General features: G+C 32.2%; 2 protein-coding genes across 12 annotated transcripts in view; both read left to right on the top strand.

Moving 5' to 3' along the window:
• The window catches only part of SENP7 (SUMO specific peptidase 7), a 134,258-nt gene extending 123,918 nt beyond the window's left edge, over positions 1–10,340 (top strand). For 8 of the 11 annotated variants that reach the window (XM_039856855.1, XM_039856854.1, XM_039856848.1 and 5 more), the window contains 7 exons: positions 2,412–2,504; positions 3,155–3,261; positions 4,210–4,262; positions 5,541–5,584; positions 5,679–5,747; positions 6,402–6,552; positions 8,573–10,340. In XM_039856855.1, the coding sequence (XP_039712789.1) occupies positions 2,412–2,504; positions 3,155–3,261; positions 4,210–4,262; positions 5,541–5,584; positions 5,679–5,747; positions 6,402–6,552; positions 8,573–8,710 (655 nt within the window). In that variant the 3' untranslated portion in view covers positions 8,711–10,340. Of the gene's footprint in view, positions 1–2,411; positions 2,505–3,154; positions 3,262–4,209; positions 4,263–5,181; positions 5,229–5,540; positions 5,585–5,678; positions 5,748–6,401; positions 6,553–8,572 lie in introns of those variants that run through there. The other 3 variants (XR_005651501.1, XR_005651500.1, XM_039856852.1) reach the window with 3 other exon arrangements.
• A 2,421-nt stretch (positions 10,341–12,761) lies between these two features.
• Positions 12,762–24,064, top strand: part of IMPG2 (interphotoreceptor matrix proteoglycan 2) — a 73,092-nt gene continuing 61,789 nt past the window's right edge. Inside the window, exons 1-2 of the mRNA XM_039856834.1 lie at positions 12,762–14,744; positions 15,146–15,397. Coding sequence (XP_039712768.1) covers positions 14,663–14,744; positions 15,146–15,397 — 334 coding nt within the window. The 5' untranslated portion in view covers positions 12,762–14,662. The remainder of the gene's footprint in view (positions 14,745–15,145; positions 15,398–24,064) is intronic.

Raw genomic sequence — 24,064 nt, 5'->3', positions numbered from 1 at the left:
GCTATATTTTTAAATTAAAAAAAAAATTATTTTTGTTTTTATTTATTTTAAATTAAATTTATTGGGGTGACATTGGTTAATAAAATTATGTGTTTCAAGTGCACAACTCTATAATACATCATCTGTATATTACATTGTGTATTCACCACTCAAAATCAAATTTTGTCACCATATATTTGACCCCCTTTATTTTACCCTTTCTACCTCTCCCCCACCGTCTTTCCCTCTGATAACCACTAAACTATTGTCTTTGTCTATGAGTTTTTGTTTGTCTTGCTCATTTGTTGCTTTCAGTTTTATATCCCACACATGAGTGAAAGGATATGGTTCTGAACTTTTTCTGTCTGTTATCTAATGTAGCTATCATATGCCTAATGTATATAAAAGTAATATAAAGTTACATGAGTTATGTTCCAGAGTAAGGGTGAGATACACACATACAAATGCTCATACTAATGCTTGATCTGACATGTATAATTAGTATTCACACAAAAAAAATCCCTGTAAATCAGCTAAAAAATAAGATAACTCAAAAGCAAAGTGGCTGAAGTTACAAACCTTAACCCTGGCCAATACATTCCCTACAAAAGGCTCAAACTATTAGTGTTTCGAAATTGATGACTACATGATACACAAACTCATTACTATGCTTTATGAGGTCCTGCAAGATCTAGCTTCTCTCCATCTCCTTCAACTCATCTCACAACGTTCCCTGCCTCACCATATACTTTAGCTCGACCTACCTCCTTTCAATTTTCAAATATGCTAAGCTCTTTCCTATTTCCTGACTTAATTTTTTTCTCCTAGTACTTTTTGTTTTACAACATAATTTCTAATCATTTCATTTGTTTGTATGTTTGCTTGTTCATTTTCTATTTCTTAGCCTAAAGTATAAGCTCCATGAGGTCAAGGATGTCTTATTTTTTTACTCTATCCCCACTGCCTTTGGTCAGTGCTTGGAATATACTAGGAACTCAAAGTAAAAGATAATGATAATGTGTATTATTGAATGGAGAGAGAATTGTTAGACATTTATTTGAGGATTTTTTACACAGGAACTGAGAATAAAAGATTACATGTGATTCCCATATTCACTTCTATCCTCCTTATCCCATCGTATGTCTGATAAATTCCCAATCAAATAAAGTTAGCATAAGGAAATCTACCAAACACCAACATAACAAAAGAAAACTAGGTGTCTATTCTTAAGATTTTTACATGGAAAACTAACAGAATATACAATAGTTGGAAGTAATTGTTTATAATCTTGTAATGGTTCATTCTGTAATAAGAAAATTCAGTAAACAAATGATTCCTAAATATTTTATGAAATTAATCTTCCACATAATGTCTAATTCCTACCACATCTTTTAGCCTATTTTGGATCCCGTCTTACTCTTAATGTCTCCCTTTGTGAGGTTGGTTAGGTAGGCAGATGAACAGGGATGGGGCAAAGGTTATCTGTTTCCTGTATCAGTCGATATATAAATATATAGAACTTAATAACGTGTAATTCTCTGCATAAAAAGAAGTACTTCAAGGGACTGATCCCTCATCCAGAAGTCATATACCACCTCTTTTATGCCTCTGTTAAATGCCATCCCCTTTCGAAATTTTTTTTTGACATCCAGAAATTTGGTTTGATATCTTCTTCTTTAACCTCTCTGATGATGTGAAGGAAAGAAACTATTTGTTTTTTTTGTGTGTGTCCCAACCCTTTTATAGGTAGCTTTCCTAGATGCTGTAACATTATTCCTTATGACATATTATAGTTATTTCTTGTAGGTTTTTTTCTGCTCTCATTTTTTCAAATTCCTTTAGGGCAGTGTGGGTGATTTTCATTATTTGTTCTTAGGAACCTAATAGATGTTTGTTGAAGAAATAAAATGAAAGATGGATAAATGATGGGTATACTTCATTGTCCTTTAGTTTCCTTATGTATGAAATGAAGGGACATGAGTTTCATCTTTAAAAATCTAAGAATATACATCTCCTTCTTCCTCTTCCATTAAATTTTAAAACATCTCCCTTATCACAGATATAACATTTAGACAATTCTTTTAAGGTTTAATGATAATATTTTGTATTATGCACAGATGGAACTAAACAGAATAAATAGTTCTGGCTGTTTATGTTCAGTTGTTGTACCACTGTTGGAATCTATGAAAAATTTTATAAATTGTTGCCTTCTGTCTGTTATGTTATTAGCATTTTTTTTATAAATAGTGATCAGATTTAAGAATAACCAGGAGTTGTTAAAAGGACATAGTTTTCTAGTGTATTATGTATTATATATCCTGAAGGGGATGGTTAAATTAAATCTAGCATTTTCGATCTATAAAAATGACTCTTGAAATCTTTATCTTAAAAATTTTTTATATATTAAATATATCTGTCTTTCATATTCCCAGTATGGCACAACGAAGACATAAAAGAGTAAGAACATGGACTCGTCACATAAACATCTTTAATAAAGATTATATCTTTGTGCCTGTAAATGAGTCGTGAGTATTTCAGATTATTTTAAAACAAAATTGGAAAGAGTGCAGAAAAAAATATTTGGGGCATTTTTAGATTAATAATTACTAAGAAATATGGGTACATAAATTCCAAGTATTACTTAAAAATTTTTTTTCTAAAGACATAGCTAAAGCAATGAATTATTTATCATGGATTTGGTTTGACAATAGTTATGTTGTAAATATAATGAAAAAAATAAAATGACAAATGACCACAAGACTATAATGAATGAGACATTGAGGGTTTTTTTTTTTTGGACTTAAGAAAAGATTTTCTAAATAAAAGATCAAAAGATTTTAGGATGAATCTTCAAATATTTAAGAGACATATATGCTCTTTAAGCTCTAGTAGAAAAATGGTGATGCTTTGTCTGTTTAATAAGGCAGGTCTTCAACAGAAAACACTGACTATGTAAAACTAAATAAGTTTGAATTATTCAGATTTTACCCTAAGTAGTCTTACTACTTATTTAATTGGTTTTGGAATTTGTGTTCTATATTATAGGAGATATTGACAATAGACTTCTTCAAAATGTATATGAAGTTTGTCTTACCTACTTCTTAGCTGTAGCTCAACATATTCTTCTACATTGTTTAGATTTTGTGTTATTAAGATTGTATTTCTTTTTCAATAGATCTCACTGGTATCTTGCAGTCATTTGTTTTCCATGGTTAGAAGAAGCTGTGTATGAGGATTTCCCACAAACCATATCCCAGCAATCCCAACACAACAAAACTATAGGTGATAAACTTAATGTAGATGGTGTTTTTAAATAATGATGACAACAGTGAAATGATTATGGGGAAAAATATGACTTTAAAAGATAGAAAATTATTATCATTAAACTTACTAAAAGAAGTCTGAAATTTTGATAGATGCCCAGCCTCATGTATAGACAAAATGTAATTCTTAAATTATACTGTTATATCGAGTTTTGTCATAGTACTTTTGATAGAATAATCTTGCTGATGTGACTAAGAATCATGCCATGGATCTTTAGGCATAGCTTGAGATCCCCCATTTTTTCTTGATAAAAAAGTAACACAATTTTTGTTGACACTGGTAATTTGGCTAGGTAATATTGGGTCTTTTATGATTCTTCCATGGTTTTTATTATGTTACAACTCAAATCTTAATTAAGCAAGGAAATAAGCTTACTTTCTTTGAGGAAGAAAAAACAATTATGTGTTTTATAGCTGTCGCCTAAGTGGAAAGCAGAATTAATAGCCATTACCATTAATACTGACCAAAATCTGATAAAGCAACTGATTATTTTCCATTTTCTCTGACCATCCTCTGCTTCAAAAGTGTACTTAAGCAACACTCTATGTTCATAGGTTAGAACTGTTGCTAGGCAAATTAACCATTCTCCACATGAAAAAAGTAGATATTTTGATTAGTGATCTATCCTTGAAGATTGCCTTTTTATAGGAAACTAGCCCAGCTAACTGATATTTCAGGTTTTGGCTTTGGGCTTGATGTGTTGTCTAATAATAGCCAACCATTATCAGTTTTATCTGTTCATTGAATTTTATTCATAACATTAACCATGAAAAAAAATTAAATAGACTCCAGGTACTTTTTCCCCTTTAAATACTACTGTGCATACAAATTAGAATTTTTAAACTTATCTAAATACTTTATATTAGACATGAAATAAATACTCATAACTGCTTTATTTCTAACAAGATAATGATCTACATACTACTTCAACACTATCCTTGGATACAGTGGATTCTCAAGTAAGTGTGTTCTTTCTAGACGTGAAAGAAAGAAAACTCATTAATCTGTAAAATAGGGCATAGTGAGGTGGCCTATGATGGATATTGGTAGCCCATAATTTTGCTGATTTATGATTCTTTGATATATTTTGTGGGAATAGGAAAGAACGAGAAATTATCATTCTTTTTGCATCTGTTTAGCTTATTTTAACTTTGTTTATTTAGTAGTCTGATCATCTTGGTTGACTACTTTTCTAATTTCTATTGGTTGGATTTACTTTTATTTTTCCTTATGTCAGCAGTTTTTTGAACTTATTGTAATCAATAAGCTAAGCAAGCATATTTTATATTCTATTTTCTATTGTGAATTGTCAGTATAAATTATTCAAAGTAGACTCAAGGTCAATCAATATGACTCCTGGGATTAAGGTAGTTACTATTAACTTTTCTTTATATGGGCCTCCAAACTAGTATACATGGTCTAAATTCAGTGTCTTAATTGATTGAGGTAGCCATCTAATACATTTTTTGTATGTACAGATAGCAGAAGCTTCCCTGGCACAGGCCTATCTATGTGTTTACTGTTACTGGTATAGGATGGGCAGAGTCAAGGAGGTTTTCTTTTCTGCTGTCACAATGGCAGGATAGGGGAGTTTCTTATTGCTTCTACAGCTACGTTTCCCAAATTGGATTTCTTGGAAAAGTTGTTCTAAGATGCAGTTCACTATAAAAAAGAATTCTAAGGTCACTTAAGTTGGGTAAACCATGTGTGCTATTCTTGTCTTAAAGCTTCACGGTTATATTGGAATAATGAAGATTCTGTGAAGTTCTGCTTTAAAGAAATTTGTTTAAGTTTGATCTGTTGTTTCTCAAATTTATCAACAAAGTATCCATCTCTTTTCCCTTAATGCACATTAATACTCTGCTTCTTGTGCTTCAGAGGGAAGAAATGTGTCTCTGCCGACATCATATATTGAGATTGAAAATGTATGTTAAGCACGGGTTGTTAACTTATTTATTTTTGCGTAAGATGATAACTTTGAATAGAAGTAATTAAAGTTCCAGGTTGTTTTTTTAGGAAATTAAGAGTTCATGACTTGTTGAGACCACATGTAAAGCTGTATAAACTAGTTTCACCAGTATGAGAAAATAAGTCAGTGTATTTTGAAAAATGAAATTAGCTCACTTCAAAAGATGAAAAGAACTCTTATTTGAAATTTTAATTTTAAATAGTAACTGAATATTAATTTATTCAAACTAACTTTAATTGAAAAGTCATAAAAATTCATGTTATTTCAGAGTACCGAGATGAATATGTCAGTACCAAAGAAAATGTGTAAAAGGTAGGTACATGCTATAAAAATAGTTTTTTCAGATATTTAGGTTTACTTCATATACTAATATGTACATCTTGATTTCTTCCTTTGCTCTTCATAGGCCATGCATTCTTGTGCTAGACTCCTTGAAAGCTGCTTCTATACAAAACACAGTTCAGAATTTACGAGAGTAAGTAATAACAGTTTTACCCTTCAGTCTGTTACCTAAAATCTTAATAATTTTGAAGCTACCTTAAGAATTACTGGAAAGACTATATCAGCATTATATTTTATTATGGTTAGATGAGGCCTATAAATCTAATCAATAATAAATATCCCCTATTATATGTTAATATTCAAGTACCAATATTTCTCAAGGATTATATCAGAAGTCAATTAAGAATTTATTCATAATTGAACAAAAAGCGTAATTTTACAAACAGCATTGCAAATATTAGTGGTTACCAAAAGTATCATTTTAGAAGAAAATCAATTTTTTTTTTTTTGCGTGAAATTTTTATAATTTACTATAGGATCCAGAAAAAACTAGCAGCTAAAGTTTTTAAATTGTTAGTTTATTTTGTAATATAAATGACTATGTTTTTGGGTTGTGAAGGTTGAGTTGTTGCAAAGGTCTAGCATTTTCTTTGAAACTCAGATGATTTTCTTTAAAATAGGACTCATGAAGCCTCATATATTATAAATTCTACAGTTAAAGTTCAGCCTTTGGAAATTTGGCTTGAGGCAGCACAACTGGCAGCAAATGTTTTTTTACTTTTGTGGAAGTTTTGCATAATACTAAAGAGATTTCTACTCAAGTCATTCTACTTTTTGACAATTTAAGGTATTTAGAGGTAGAGTGGGAAGTTAAACGGAAAACTCATCGTGAATTCAGCAAAACAAACATGGTGGACTTATGCCCTAAAGTTCCTAAACAAGATAATAGCAGTGATTGTGGAGTATATTTATTGCAATATGTGGAAAGCTTCCTTAAGGTAAGTAAAGATATAAATAAGTTTCTTATTCAGTTACCAGCATGTAATCAAATTACTGAGAAAGCAAAGACACAGGAAATGTTATAGGTAATCAAGAAAGAAAAAAAAAAATGGAACCACAGATAATCCAGATATTGAAGTTAGCAGATAAGAACTTTAAAATGATTTCATTAATATGTTAGAGAAAGTAGTCAAAGATGAACAAAATGGATGAAGGGATAGAATCTACTAAACAAGTGGGCATTTTAGAGTTGAAAATGTATAATGATATATCTGAAATTAAGAACTTATTGGATGGATTTAATAGCAGACTGGATACAGCAGAAGACAGGATTAGTGAATTTCAAAAAAAAAAAAGACAATAGAAAGTATTCAACTTGCTCAGATTGAAAAGAGAATGTAAATAAGAAAACAGAGCATGAGACAAGTGTGTTATAGTCAAAAAAATCTATTTTACATGCAATTGGAGTTCCAGAAATATTATATGGTGTGAGTGGGAGGAGAGTAAGTTAAACAGTAATTTGAAGAAAAACTTTCAGAAAAGACTCACGTGTTCATGTAGCTCAGAAAACCATAAGCTAAATAAGTACAATGATAAGCATGGGTGCTATTTTCTAGCTCATTAGAGACTCTATAGGAACTGTAGCAATATTAAAGAAGAAATTTTAAATAGCAAGGAATCACTCTGCTTTTTGAACTGTCTCACCATTACTCCAGTCATTACCAGTATTTATGAAGATAGGAGCAGGGTATATATGCTTGCTTGGAAAAATCCTTAACAGTACTTCCAAAGCGTGAGGGTTATAGTATGTAGTTACAACTTTTGGTATAATATATGGTAGAATATGGTACATATTATGGAAACCATTAAACATGTTAATGTTGGTTTTTCCCCCTCATTTTTTATTCCACATTGGAACTTTATTTTAAGGTGACAGTTCTGATCTTTTAATACTCTTTCCAAAAAGATTTGATTTTGTTTTTAGAATATTCAAAATGCCTTATTACATAACATATTCTCAGTCTGTTACATAATTCTGCTTTATAGACTCAGTTCAGTAGACTATACCTCTAATACAGGTTGCAGCACAATTTAAGATTCCTGAGGGAAAAACACAAAAAACGAAACCTGTGTTTTACTAATTTATGTACTAATATAACTGAGCTTGGGTGGAAAAAAAATAGGTTTGGGGTGAACCACTCAAAACCTGTGGAACTTATAACTAAACTCAATCGAAAACAATATTAATTCTAATAAAAATATTTGTATAGTTAAATCTCTGCTGACATTTGCTCCCAGAATCACAGCCAGCCTATCCTTTCAGCATACCGTGGGACTCTTAATTCCTTCTTCAAGATATAAGTCCTTATTACATCTAGATTCTCATAGTTTCATCAAGTTTATAAACATGCTAAGGGTAACCTTCTTTAGCAGTTACTTACATTTTTAAACAGAGAAAAGTCTTTGCAGTTGCAATATGCAATTTCCTTGTTAAGCTTAATATGGAAAATACAGCAATTCTTGAAGCCATAAAATTGGCTATTTCTTGCACTAAAAGGAGGCACTTCTGCAGGATTTTCTATTTTTAATCTGAGATTCTTCATTTACTGCTATGGCTTTCTCTTTGTTTTAATGGTTTCAAAATATTAACATGCTGGGAAAAATTGTGTTGAAATCAACCTGACTTCTGCATTGTGCTGAATCATTCTCTGTTTGCTAATTCTGTTTTCACTATTCACTTAAATACCATTGTAGCAGAACAGACAATATTTAATTTTGATGTTCAAAAGCAATTTAATGAAAATGTTCTATTGTTGATTGTGGTGATGGTTGCAGATATCTGCATATACCGAAAACCATTCAATTAAATGTTTTAGCTGAATTGTATGGTATGTGAATGATATCTCAGTAAAGCTGCTATTTAACCAAGTTAGCAATTTTTTATTTCTTGTAAAAATGAAATTAAAATAAATTTGGTTTATACCATTACAGTAATTACATTCTTTCTTTTCTCTTTAGGATCCTATTGTTAACTTTGAACTCCCGATTCATTTGGAGAAATGGTTCCCTCGTCATGTAATAAAGACCAAACGAGAAGATATTCGAGAGCTTATTTTGAAACTCCATTTACAGCAACAGAAGGGCAGCAGTAGCTAGTTAATCTGTATAAACATGACACAGATGTTCTATACGATTACTGGAAAGCTGCTTACCAGCATTTGTGTTAGCCAGCTCACAGAGAAGAAAATAACTTACTGTAGTTTTATAAGTCATTGAGCATTATTTAAAATATATAAGGTATATTATTAGAATAGATGGAGCAGAAATGGGATATACATAAACTTAGAAATTAAAATTTCATAAATATTTGGTATTTTTGATTAAATATGCTTGGATTATGCAATAGCATATGTAATGTGGGAATGTTTTTTGTAGATAATAAAACTTTGTGATCTTTACTTCCACATAACTGGGAGTTGAGGGGGAGTTAGGTCCTCCCTGGTGCCAGCCCAGTGCTTGTCAAATTTGTTGACAAGTCACATTATATTGTAATTCTTTACTTTGCAGCTCAAGCATGCAGTATAAATACTGTGTATTTTTTTAAAAAAGAATTTAGTATCAAGACTTCAGAAAATGCCATTTACGGCATCCCTTCTGTATAGTGTAGAGAAGACATGTTAGGAAGATGATAAAAATTCAGTCTTTCAAAGCGCAGCTTATTTTTCTCAATTGCTAAATGGAACCATTGCTCTGCTGTAATTTTTTTTCCCATTTTTTTTGATGTCATATGTGGGGTTCTGAGAATTTAGTTCATTCAGGGTAAAATTTGGAATAAAAAATTTAATTATCCAAAATAGGTTTTAAAAATTATATATGTAACTCAACTTAGTTTATTTGAAGTATAGCTATATATTGAATCCTACATTATCCCAGAATATATGTACACAATTTATGTAAGTATAGAAGATAACATTGGTATCCTCATAACTTTAATTAAAAAATACCCTCAAAGTCTTATTTATTGTTAGAACTAGGCATATAATTTTATAGCTTTGTTACCCAGTATTCATCTGTAAAGCCACATTGCTCTCATTGCTTTTATATTTTTAAATTGTAGTTTTCAGAGACCTATAATCCCCATGGAGCTTAATTTTTTAAATGTTTGGATAACGGTTCTGAATTTATGTTATGATGGTGGTGTTATATACTTTACAACCTTCTAATGTTATTAGGAATATTTTGAGGGGACAACTATAATGTATTTTCTCAAATAAGAAAAATGTTTTTTAAGACTATTTTAATCTTTTGTTTTAAGCATCTCTTAGATTTGCATTGTAACTGTATATAAAACAGTGAAGCAAAGGCAATTTAAGATAAAGCTAAATATAGGAACATTTTATTTCAAAATCATGTGAATTGAGGTTGTCAGTTAAGCCTCAATATTCTTAAGCTTTTGTTACTCCTGTCACCATCTTTATGTTGTTAAAGAGACTTGTCTTTTGGAGATTTCCTATAAAGATGCTTATAATTACATGTTTCATTCCCAATTTGTGTGTGTGTGGGAGGGGACTTTTTTAGGTGACTATTAATTATTTTGTACATCTAATTTTGGAAAAGCAAGTATATAATACATCTTGTGACTTAACTTTTTTTGTGTTTTTCAAAGATACCACTGTCCTTTATCATGTTTTGAAGATTGTTTAAAATTCATTTTCTTAAATTCATGTGGAAATAATGCTTTGAGAATATCAACATTTTATATTAAACGTGTTTTCAATACATTAAATTGAGATGTAATTTTGTTCTTAAGAAATGTGAACCATAGTTAGAAATAAATTTTGAATCGTAAGATAGCCAGTGCAAATCATGTAACTGATGCTTAGATTAATCTTTCTTCCTATTTAACAAGCATATAGTTAATTTGATTGTCAGTTCAGGGAACATTTTTGGAGTATCTACTACTGGCAGGCAATTTGTTAGATATAGTAAAATGAATGACAGCTCTTATTCCTGAATCATTTATAGTCTAACTGGAGAAGTAGATATATGAATAGCCCTAATATTCTCTATAAAAACAATCATAGAGTTTCTTTGGAAGTACAAGAGAGAGTTCAGCCTAGAGAGGGGTGTGTGTGTGTGTGTGAATGTATGAATGTGTGGTAGTGAGAGGTGTAGAGAGATATTAAGAAGGTTGTTCCTGGACAGGGAAAAAGCCTTTCTAGAGAAGATAATACTGTTTTTAATTCACAAATCTTAGGATAAAAGAAAAAGATAGTTTTTAAAAAAGTCATATCTAATTCCTTAAGAAAGACTTAGAAAAAGTTTAATATCTCTTCAAATCAGTTTCTTTTTACATTAGGGGGAAATATAGGTCTAGATTTGTCATACGGAACCCTTTCTAATCTGGTTCCAACCTGTATTCTAGCCTTATCTTTCCACTGTCACCTACTTTTTAGTCATATGCAATTATTAATTTATATTTAATTATTTTTGGCTTAACACCAATGTTAAGCCCTTTATTCATCAGAAATTATCTTGGGTTTTCTTTCTTTCAATACTGTTTCTTTGAAAATGTACTGAGCTAAAACAAATGTGAAATGTTAGCTGTATTTAACATTGATTTTAAATGGTGAAAAGACCTTTAATTGTTAACTGTGTCCAAACTGGGAGAACTGTGAGTAGACTTACATACTCTGAAGGCCTCCTTGACTAAACTGTATAAAACCCTTCTGGGAAACATAGGCCCCTGCTTCCCTCTGTAGAGTCTCTTGTAACTGGCCTTGTCCTTGTGGAAATTTGGAAACGTTGCCAAGGGACTGTTAAATGACATGGTTCTGTATGGTTGAGGCTTCCTTATGTGGGTGTGGTCTGTACCCACCCAGGTAGTCTCTTCTTTTACAACTGAGTGCATCCTTCTAGGGGCTGGAGAAATCAGTGTCAGGACTCAGAAGGACTCCAGTTGAAGTCAGGTGCTTTACTTGATGCTATCATGGCAACACTGTTTTTTGGGCTGTATTCTAGTACACAGCAAATGTGCTAGATTATAGGCCATTGTCCTGTGACTGCGAGAGTCACTTTGAACTCAAGATCACAGTGGTTTATGGAATAGGCATTACAACATTGTACCTCCACACCTCAGCCTTGCACATGCTATTTCTTCTTCCTTTTCACAGCACCTTTTCACTACTTCTTGTGAACTTTATTTTTTTCAAAATTTGGCTCAAATGTCACCACTTCCATACTTTCTCAAACAGAATGATTCATTCCCTCTCCTGCTCCCCCTTAATGATTTATTTATATTTCTCATCAATTTTATTTTATTATTTGTATACATGTTTTTCCCTTTAGACTACAGGCTCTTAGATGACTGAAACATTTGCATTTCTTATATTTAGTATGTTAGTAGCATATGATAAATACTCAGAAAATTTTGCCAAGTCAATAAATGATTCTCAACTGATTTGGTATTAAGTATGGATGAAGGAACCTGGTATTCGTTATTTCTAAAACACAGAGTTTTATGTTTAGTTTCTTATTTGCTTATAATTTTTGGGACATTTCTTGAAGCATAATAAGATTCAAGGACCATCAGATGAAATTTTAAAAGGAATCTCCATAAATAAGAACTCTTAATAATTAAACAGATAATCTTTTCATCTATAGGGAAAATCCAAAATTCTTGGTTAAACTTTTAAGGTATTCATAATCTACCTCAACCTTTTCAGCCTTCATTCTCAACCTATTTACGCTAAGCTCCTCTACCTGCTCTAGCAAATATCTATTTTCTGTACAAACAGTGTATTTTTCTATCTTACTGATGGTGACTAGGGCTTCTTTCCTAACCACTATTCCCTCCCACTAACCACCCCCACTTCTGCCCACTGAAACGCTACCCAGCCATTCAAAGCCTAGCTGAAATATTATCTAGTAAAACCCTTTTACTTTTCCAAGTGTAATTAATCTTGCTTCTGGGTTCCCATGGCACAACTTTATGGTACTCATCACTGGGGCAGTTAAAATTACAATTATATTAAATGTTAAAATGAATTTATAAAATGACAAACCTACTTAGAAGCAAATGAACCCAGTTGAAGTTTTCATGCTATTATTTTATTTTTATTTATTTTTTAATTATTTATTATTACTTATGCCTACAGCACCTTGTCTTCCTAGGTGGTCTCCCATCCAAGTACTAATCAGGCCCGACCCTGCTTAGCTTCTGAGATCAGACATCGAGCTTGTTCAGGGTGACATGGCCATAAACCATGGACTGTTGCTCCACTGCAGCATGAACCCAACGTGGCTCCACTTCTGCATGTAAAACAGACATGCTAACTGCTACACTATTGATGTCCATGTTTTTTTTTTTAAAATACGGGTTTCTGAAATCTCACAAACTATATTTTATAGAACAATATAATAAACATTTTTAAAGTTCTTAAGTAAACACTTCTTATTAAATTATGGAAGCTCCATTCTGGAGCTTGAACAAAAGAGAATTCCAAAGTTTGAAACCTCTTAAAACTTTATGCAATTGTAATAAAAGACAAATAGTATACATTAGTTTACAAAGAATCTTCATATTTCCAAATTTTTCCCGGCAACCTTGCTATATGGGCAGAGGTTATCATACCTAATTTCTTTGGTGAGTAAACCATTTCAAAGAGTTTAGGTAATTTACTAAAATCAAATAGTGGTCAAAACAATATTTGAGCCCAGGTTTTTTTCTCATTCCAGAATACTGTGATTCTCAGATTTCCTGGCTTGTTTTATAACGTATTCTCAACTAATACATGTTACCTTAAAGTTCTCCCTTCATCTGCATTGCCAAGATGAAGCTCTTCTTTGAACTTTAAAATTTGGCTTAGCTAGTAGAATTTTCAGCTTTTTTTCTCACACTCAACAATAAAGTTTGCCAAATAAAATACCAATATTTTGCAAATGCTTGTGTACACATGAGTTTAATGGTCATTTAGGTTTCTTAGCTTATATAAAGGCTGAAAATGTGGTTTGTATGAAGCTGTATTGAAAAATATACTTGGCGAGCTTTTCCTGAAGCATAAAACCTTAAGGGTTAACTAGCTAACATAGTTTAGGATTCTCAAGAGAAATGTGCTTTAGACCTTTACAAAACTTTTTTTTTTTTTTAAAGAGAATGTCCTGAAATATATGACATAAGATACATGACATTTATTTCAAATTGATAGTAAATCCTAGCTTCCACAAGGATTTTAACTAAATTTCTTTCTACCAGGTTCATTTGATAAAAACAACTGTCCTAATACAAAGCATTTTATCTGGCCCTACTGTGGAGAAGGCTATCCTTTCTTGATCAAGAGTTCATGTCAATAAACACACTGGACCTCATTTAATAGTAAACTAAGCAACAAAGTTGTTATCACATAGCTATCATTTATATTGTGTGCTTAGTATGTGCCAGGTACTATTCTAAGTATTTTCAGTGTGTTACCTAATTCAATCCTCACCACAGCTCTATCATATCCCATTTTATAGTTTAAGGAAGGAGACATGGTAAGTAAAGATTTTCAAGGTTTTTATCAAGGAGGGAAATTTAAGGACAGTAGCTTTATTACAAAGAGAAAACAAACTTACTTTGTTTTGCATGTAGCTCAGCACTTCTGAATTAGATCAGTATCGTCAGGCTTACATCTTGTAGGTCCTAGAAGAACCCAAAGAACATATGTATCTATCTATTGACTAATAGACTTATAAAAATTGTAAAACTTAATTGAATTATTCATGAAACATTATTTTTACATGAACTGCTTGTTAAAGGCAAGGAGAGTGTTAGTAAAGAGCTTAGCTGGCTAGATTAGAATAAATTGTCTCTCCCCATCTGTTCTAATTAGCTTATCTCTCCTACTTTCATAGCATGCTGCTTAGTTCAGAGAAGAAGTGAGAGGTAATTTGAAAGGACACCGTTTTTATTTAAGCTAATATATAATGGTTCTGGAATGTTTGTCAATTTGCGAACATAAACTTTTAAGTGTTAGGCCTTTCCTGTAACAATTTGTTATTGGAAATTTTAAGGCTTTGGGTGCTCAGTTAAGGATTTTGGCCTTTCCTCATCCCCTTGGTTTTGGCCAAATGATTATGTTTCCTCATTTTAAGAAGATTTTGTGTATTTTGATATTTATCCTGATTGAAGAAAACCTTCCATCATTAACAGGTATTTAAAAATTTACATTGTTTTTATATTTATGTTATATTCTCTCTAATAGTTTTGATGTGACTGCTATAAGAAATTGCATTCCAATACTACTCTATTAATCTTTGATGTTGCTTCATTTAAACTTTTAAAATCTCTTCAATAATTTTGGTTTTTCTATTCATTAGTAATTCCTGGTTCAAACCTTTACTTCCTTTTATTTCTTGTATTGAAATTGGTTGTATACTTGATTTCAGTAACTAACAATCTTGAAATAAAGGTGTAGGAATTAAATGGAGAAAAGACTGTTTCACACTTCTCCTTAGGCACAAACGTCAGTTTTTCTTTATACCTTTCCTTATAACTTTCATACTGTATCTTCATTTATCATCAAAAGCATTGTTTATGCTTTCACTCTGTAGCACAAACCTACTTATCCTTAGGAGAAATCCAAGAACCCGAGAGTGCAGTTCCTTTTCTCCCGACTGACTCAGAATCTGCAGACCCTTCTCTGTCTACGGAAAAGAAACAACCTCTGGACCACAGAGAGGCCGAGATTCAGTGGTTGCTCAGAAGAAGGCGATCCACCCTGTTTCCTAATGGAGTAAAAATCTGCCGAGATGAAAGTATTATAGAGGCTGTGGCAAACCATGTAAAGTATTTTAAAGTCCGAGGTAAGCAAATATTCAAACCCTTGGGCTCTGTAATGAAATTCAAACATAGTTTTCTAACACATTTATTGTATCTCATTATAATTCAAAACTTGTAAAAATTTAGATAGAGACTGAGCCAAATATTACCTTTCTGCTAGCTGTAGAAAAAGGATTTGCTAAGAATACAGTATTTATACAGCTTCAGAGAAAGTTTCCATTAAGAGAGGAAATGCTTTAAAATTTTTGAGCACTTCAAAAATACTAGTTTATATTACTGGATAAATTAATTGTAATTTTTACTTCAATATAGTAATTTGCCTCAATATACCCATAAAATATATTTGTCAAATTACATTTACCTATTTGATTAATTAGTTATTTTATTTACATGAAAATGTAATCAACTTTAATATTTTCTAGTGTAGATATTCTATAAACTCATGCTGATTACTCTCTAGTTGGTAACCGTATTCAACAAATGTTTATTTAGCACTTACTATTTTTCAGGCACTGGGCTATACAAACTGTCAGTCTGAGCTGTTCTTTTATCTTCTTTATTTTCCTTTATTTTTCATATTTTTTCCCAGCTTTATTGAAATATAATAGACAATTAGTTGTTTGTATTTACATTGTACAATTAAATTTTTCCAATTATAGCTGGCATACAGTAATATATTAGTTTCAGTTGTACAGCATAGTGATTAGAGATCTGTATAACTCACGAAGTGGTCACCTACTAAATCTAGTACCCCTCTTCCTTCTTACATACTTATTACAACATTACTGACTATTTTCCTAATGCTATACTTTATATCTCCATGACTATTTTGTAACTATCCATTCGTACTTAATCCCTTTGCCCTTTTTCACTATCCTCCCAGCCCCCTTCCCATCTAGTAGCCCTCAAAATATTCTCTGTATCTATGAGTTTGTTTTCATTTTTGTTGTTGTTATTTTGTTCTTTAGATTCCATATGTACGTGAAATCATGTGGCATTTGTCTTTCTCTAACTGACTTCATTCAGCGCAATACCCTCCAGGTCCATCAAGGCAATATCTTTTTCCATCGCTTCCTTTTAGTCTGTGTGTGTTTTTTGTAGGTAGCACATATGTGGGGGTCTTGTTTTCTTATCTATTCAGTCACTCTGTCTTTTGGTTGGAGCACTTAATTCTTTTCCATTTGAGGTACTTGTGGATAGGAATGTGGTTATTATCATTCTTTAATCATGTTTTTGTTTCATGTTTTTTCTTCTTAAAGAAGTCCTTCCAACAATTCCTGTAATACTGGCTTGGTATTAATGAATTTCTTTAGCTTATTTTTATCTGGGGAGCTCTTTATCCATCTTTGACTCTAAATGATAGGTTTTCTGGAAAGAATATTCCTGGTTGTAGATCTTGGGTTTTCATCACTTTGAATATTTTGTGTCAAGTCCTTCTGTCCTGCAGAGTTTCTTTTGAGAAATCAGCGGCCAGTCTCATGGGTGCTCCCTTGTAGGTAACTAACTGCTTTTCTCCTGCTGCTTTTAATATTTTCTTTGTATTTAACCTTTAGCATTTTAATTATGATGTGTCTTGTATGGGCATCTTTGGATTCCTCTTTCTTGGGACTCTCTGAGCTTCCTGGGTTGTATATCTATTTCTTTCACCAGGTCAGGGAAGTTTTCCATCATTGTTTTTTCAAATAGCTTTCCAACCTCTTGTTCTCCCTCTTCTTTTACAGGTACCCCTATGACATGGATATTTTTACATTTAATTATGTCCCATAGGCTTTTAAATTATTGTTATAGTCTTGGCTTCCTTTTTCTTGCCATTCTAATTGAGTGTCCTTGGCTTCCTCATTCTCTATATCAGTGGTTTGATCCTCTTCTTCATCCACTCTGTTGATTCCCTCTAATACACTCTTCATCTCAGATAATGTGTTCTTCGTTTCTGACTGGTTCCCCTTTATAATTTCCATTTCCATTTTTTATGTTTTTATCTCTTTGTTAAAGTTCTCAGTGAGTTCAACTACTCTTCCCTTAATTTCTTTCAGCATCTTTATAAACAGTGTTTTGAACTCTGCATCTGTTCGATTGCTTGACTCCATTATTTCTGGATTTCTGCTCTGTTTTCTCACGTGGTTTCTACCTCTTTGTCTTCCCATTTTGGCTGCCTATCTGTCTGCTTCTATGTACTAAGCAAAGCTCCTAAGTCTTCTAGTCTTATTAGTGTGGCTTTGTGTTGTAGGTGTCCAGAGGCACCTGCTGAGGGGCGTTCAGCTGCAGGCCAAGTTTAGCCCAAGCCTGTGCCCTTACGGGGCTACCTGTTAAGATTTAGCAAGCAATCCACAGATGCTGTGCTTATAGTTGCCTCAAGAAGCCATACCAGAAACCGAGGTCAGCTGCCGCCAGTGTGAGTCTTGGCGCTACTCAGTCATGAGCACTGATCTCATGGAGGATACAACTGTATGTGGCTTGGGTGGGGCTGCGAGTTGCGGGAGACGGAGTTTCAGGGAATCCTCGGGGCGGAGCGACCTTTGTTTTCTAGTTTGGTAATGTCTCAGCTATGGTGACACTGCTTCAGCACAGTGGGAGCAGAGAGGGCTCAACAGAGGAACAATGGATACCGCCAGCACTGCTATGGGGAGAAATCCTCTCCTCTGGCCCTGTATCTGACAACTCATTGTCCTCCTGTAAGTCTCTGGTGACCCCGAGCAGTCGACCAGGCACTGGTGCTTAGAGTAAACAAGTCCATCACCATGGAAGTCTGGTGGTGGATACGGTTCCTTTAAGAGACGTCTGCAGCTGCAACAGCTTCTGTCCCACTCAGCTGCTGTGGACCTGGCAGCCTCATGTCTCCGCCCCCTCCTATCTTCCTCTGCTGCAGGGTAATTTTTTATTTCTCCCTCTAGTTGTAGTGCTTCTGTTCATCTAGATCCCAGGTGAGTTTGCTTGCTGTTTGCTTCCTGTTTTTGTCACAACTTTGATTTTGTCACAAGAGCGATGAACAAAGCCTCTATCATCTATATCATTATTTTAAAAAAATCCTCTTTATTTTCTTTTATTTTGTCCTTCTCTTTTTCTTCTCTCACCAAAGCAAATGTTTTTAAATGAAAAATTTAATACCAGATATATATTTATATATTTGATTTTTTGTTTCTTAAGGTGGCACAATGTATTAGCACCTTTTTATTTTTTTAACTTTTTTTGGAGTGTATTTATATGTCCTGATTGTATTTGGGGGCTATCAAACATTATTAAGCAATAAGCTTGCCTTTTACTTTTAAATCCATTTGACCTGGTCTTTTGTGTATAGGGCATATGCCAGTAGTGGCAAATTCTAAAGAGCATAAGAAGAGAATAAGTGAATTGAAGATGAATGAGGATGATAGTTTATAATTTATCAAAATATGATTTCTACTACATGGATTTTTACTTTATGTTATTTTAAAGTAGAATGGAATAGCTAGATAGCTGCTGGTTAAATGATAAAAAGGAAATAACCAATTATAATCAATCATTTAAGGAATATGGTTATGCCTTTTACTTGCTTTTCTCTTGTATTTATGAATTCAAGAGATACTATTGAAAAAGAGCCAACAAAAAGAAAAACAAAACATTCTTAGAATAATTGACTTTAAGATACAGGTGCTGTGAATGAAATTCTTAGAAAGGGAACTTAAAAAGCTAAAAAGGCTAGGACGGCACATCAAGATTGCAGCAATGTTGATATAACTATTACTGGCATAGTAAAGGGTAGCTATTTTATTTGTTAATTTTTGAAAATTAGGTAAAATGAATTTCAGCATAGATGTTGATTTTGAAGAGATTTTGAGGAGGTAATTGTATTATACCCTTGGAACCAAATGTTTGGAATTTAGAGCAAGAGATCCACTTAACATCTAACCAAGAATCTTAGCTCTTTACAGCAAGTTAACTCATTCTAGTGATTTGCTCAAATTTTTCTTCATAGAGAATTTGGCATCAGTTGCTAGTTGGTTTAATAGATTTGAAAAATATTTTCATTTAAGCAAGAAGCAATTACATTTAACCTAGTGATTTATAAAATGAAACAGATATTTAGAATGGTTGGAGTAGAATGTAATTAATAGTATCTTCTCATTTTTAAAAAATGTTTGTAGTTGGGCCTTTTAAAATATAGCTTTGTTAAGGTATACTTTGATGGATTATGAACTGCACATATTTAAAGCATATAATTTGATTAGTTTTAACAAATGTATTTACTCTTGAAAATATCACTATAATTAAGGCACTTAATTTATCGATCACCCCGAAACATTTTCTCATGTGTCTTTATAATCCCTCCCTCCCTTACTACCTTCCTTTACCTTAGTACTGAAGCAACCACTAATCTGCTTTCTATCACAACGTATTAGTTTTCATTTTTTATACTTTTATATGTATGTGTCATTACACTGTGTACTCTTTTTTCTGGCTTCTTTTACTCAATGCAATTGTTATTATTTTTGTCCAGTTTGTCATTTTATTTGGAAATTTCATATTACTATTTAAAGACTAAAAATAGGCAATGTGTCTAACACAGATAAGAAAAAATTAGTTAACAATAGTGACTTATTTTTAAAATAACCAGACAAATATGAAGTTATATTATTTAAAAGAGGTTCCATGCCCTCTCTTCCTCTAACCACATGCACATGCACATATACATGTGACCCTCACATAACACAATTTCTAAGCCTATCTCCTACTGTAAATTTTACTTTGTGACTAGGGAAAGAACTCTAAATTGTAAAAGGTAAAGTGTATTTTCTTTTCTTCCCCCCACAGCTTTATATTGAAGTATAATAGACAATTAGTTGCTTGTATTTACATTGTACAATTCAAGAGGTTTTTTTTTATTATAGTTGGCATATAATAATATATTCATTTCAGTTGTACCACATAGTGATTAGAGATGTATATAACTCACAAAGTGGTCACCTCACTAATACAGCTATCCCTCTTCCCCCTTACATATTTTTTACATTGTTGATTATTTTCCTTATGCTACATTTTATATCTCCATGAGTATTTTGTACCTATGTAGTAAACATAGGGGTGCATATATCTTTACAGATAAGTGTTTTCAAACTTTTGGAGTAGATACCCCAGAGGAGGGATTGCTGGGTCATATGATAATTCCATTCTTAATTTTTTGAGGAAGCTTCTTACTGTTTTTCATGGTGGCTGTACCAATTTGCATTCCCACAACGGTGAGGGTTCCTTTTCCCCCACAACCTCTACAACACTTTTTATTACTTGTCCTATTGATGATAGCCAGTCTAACAGGTGTGAGATGGTATCTCATTGTGGTTTTGATTTGCATTTCCCTAATAGCTAGTGAGGTTGAGCATCTTTTCGTATGTCTGTTGGCATTTGTATGTCTTCTTGGGAGAAGTGTCTGTTCAGGTCCTCTGCTCATTTTTTACGTTGATTGTTTTGTTGTTGTTGTTGTTGAGTTATATGAGTTCTTTATATATTTTGAATATTAATTTTTAAAACATAATGAAAATACTACATGCAACATGATTTTTAAACATAAAATACTACAGAAAATTTAATTATGAAAATCAAGAGTTTCCTCCTCCATTCATTCTCTCCCTAACCCCCTATTCCTCCAGAAACCACTTTACTTTTTTCTGTTTTTAAGTATTTGCTGGTGTTCTCCTATGACAGATTTCTAATTTCCCCCATTACCTAGTCTTCCCTTACTATGTGTAGCCATAGTACTCTATGCAAAGCTAAAAACTTCCCTCCCCAGCCTGTCTTACTGCTAGATGTGGCCATGTGGCTAAATTCAAGCCAGTGGTATCCAAGCAGCTTAGGGTCACACATTTTAAAAATAAAAATGATGATCCCCTATTTCCCTTCTTTCTTCATTCCCAAAGAAAACAAATGTGGTACTAGTAAGCTAGCTTCTGTTAAGGAGGTGAGGAAGATACCTAGGAGGGGAGCAGAGCAGTAAGAATAAAGAAACCTGGGTGCCCAGAGAGCCTCATGGAATGTAACCCTTATGTGACCTAACTGTCCATCTACAGTAGACTATTCTGGGAGACAGCTTCTTAAATATGTTTACGTGTCTGAATTTTGAGGTTTTATTATTATAACAAATTAACCTATATTCTAATTAATGCAGAAACTGACTTTTCTTATTTTAAGGCATTTTATTTAAGTAGATACACAAGATCATAAAAAATTATGATATAATAAAACATAAAATATAATGACATTGTTTCACTCTGACAGGCAAGGATTGATGATATGGCTAAGAATATGTTATTTAAGATTTTTTGACTAGAACCAACTATATATTTCTTTTGTCCTTCTTGACTACAGACTACAAAAAGTCCGAATTTACTGAAAAAAAAAAAAAGATTTCAAGCTGTTTGGAGCACTAGATTTCATGGGACTCCCTTTTAATAATGATTTGAGGTGGACCCACTTTTTTCTTCAGTCTTTGTTCTTGTTTTATTCCTTAGTTCCACTGGGGGAAAAAATTCTAAAATTTAATCTAAAAAAGATAAGTGGGAATAGAATTATCAGTTCTAAAATTATTTCCCATTAAAGTTTGAAGAGGTCTCCCTGGTGTTTTAATAGTTAGTTGAAAGTATTCCTTAGCAGTCTGTCTTCTTCTTTAAAAATTTGTTTTAATTACAGCTGACATACAATGTTATATTAGTTTCAAGTGTACAACATAGTAATTAGACATTTATGTAACTTATGATCACCCCAATTAATCTAGTACCCATCTGACGTCATACATCGTTATTACAATATTATTGACTATATTCTCTATGATGTGGTTTACATCCCCATAACTGTTTTATAACTTAGCAATCTAATTCTTATTCCATTAGACTTATTATATCTTTTTATTTGTATTCTTTTCCAACTTCCTAGAATATTTAGATTTACATCTTTTTACTTGGTGTATCAGTATATTTTTTGGTATATCTAAAAGATTTCTCTAAAAGTGAATCTTTTTTCATTGATTTATTGGACATTATAATCCTTTCTAGTTTAATTCTTATGCCATTCATCTCTGGGATAATTTTTACTATTTTATTCCTTATATTTTTCTTCTTTCTATTTGTTTCCAAAGCTTTTGATAGGTCTAACTTCTAGTTCAGATCCCATTTGCTACTTGAACTCACTTCAGACAAAGACAGCCTATCTTAGTTTCTTTCTTTTTTTCAAAAAAATTAAATTTATTAGGGTGACATTCGTTAATAAGATTATATAGGTTTCAAGTCACAATTCTATAATATACATCATCTGTATATTGCATTGTGATTCATCACCCCATCTGAAATGCACACCCACACTTCTCTACATAGAGTTGCATATACATATCGAAACTCATATTCTAATTAGAGATGCTATTGATGTTCACAGACTAAAAGAAACTAAGAGAAGTTATCAGTTTAATATCTTATATATTCTCAGAATCCTGACTATAGGTTTCCATGGTGGTTTTACCTCCATAACTAAATTACAAGATCCCTGAAGCATTCATAATATCTTACTCCTATGCTTACTTTGTAATTTTCTCAGCTAAATCCCCTGTAATATATAGTGGATAGTCAAAAATATTTATCTCATAGTTGATATAAATGGTTTATGATTTTATTATTACATTAGCGCTACACAGTTATAAGAAATTTCCCTTGGCATATCTCTGACCTAGAAGTGTTAAATACAGATGTTGTGAGTATTACGTTAAACAACTTTTCTCTTGTTCACCTAGTACTCTTTTCCTAATTTTATACCTGGTAATCTCCTATACATCCTTCAGATATTTTATTCTTTATTTGCTTCCTCAAAATGCAAATACTGATTTTTCCTGTTGTATGATATCATCTTTAAATAATTTTTTATAACTTTCAATTTATTGGTATTACTGCTTTACTTAAATCCATTCCTATCAAACTAATTTGCTTTCTATCACTGTGTATTAATTTGCATTTTCTACACTTTTATATGTAAATGTAATCATACTATGTACTCTTTATTTTTGGTCTGGCTTCTTTTACTCAGTGTAATTGTTTTTGTGTATCCATAGTTTGTTACCTTCTATTGTTGGGTAGTATTCTATTTTATGGATATACCTACATCTTGGGACATTTGGGTTGTTTTTAATTGTTGGTAACTAAAGTTATTGGTGATTATGAAGAAAACTGTCATGAACAACTTTGTACAAGTTTTTGTGCGAAAATATGCTTTAATTTCTACTGGGTAATAGGAGTGGAATGGCTGGGCCACATGATAGGTGTATGTTTAACTTTTTAAGAAATTGCCATACTGTTTTCCAGTATATTTGTATTACTAGCAGTGTATTAGGATTCCAGTTTCTCCACATCCTTGCAACATTTGGTATAGTAAGTCAGTCTTATTAAACTGGAACAATTCTAGTAGCTATAGAGTGATGTTTTGTTGTTTTAATTTGCATTTTCTTAATAATTAATGATGTTGAGCATGCTCATTTGCCATTTGTACATATATATATATATTTTTTGGTGAAGAGTCTATGCAAATATTTTTCCCATTTAAGAAACAATTGGGTTGTTTGTCTTGAGTTGTAAATGTTCTTAATGTATTCTAGATACGAGTTCTTAGATATGTTTTGTATACATTTTCTTCCATGTGTTTCTTCTCTTTTTATTTTCTTAATGATATCTTTTGAGGAACAG

This window comes from Pteropus medius, unplaced genomic scaffold (assembly GCF_902729225.1).
Source record: "Pteropus medius unplaced genomic scaffold, Ma_sr-lr_union100, whole genome shotgun sequence".
In the NCBI taxonomy this organism is placed as follows: Eukaryota; Metazoa; Chordata; class Mammalia; order Chiroptera; family Pteropodidae; genus Pteropus; species Pteropus medius.
This window is presented reverse-complemented; position numbering and strand designations above follow the sequence as displayed.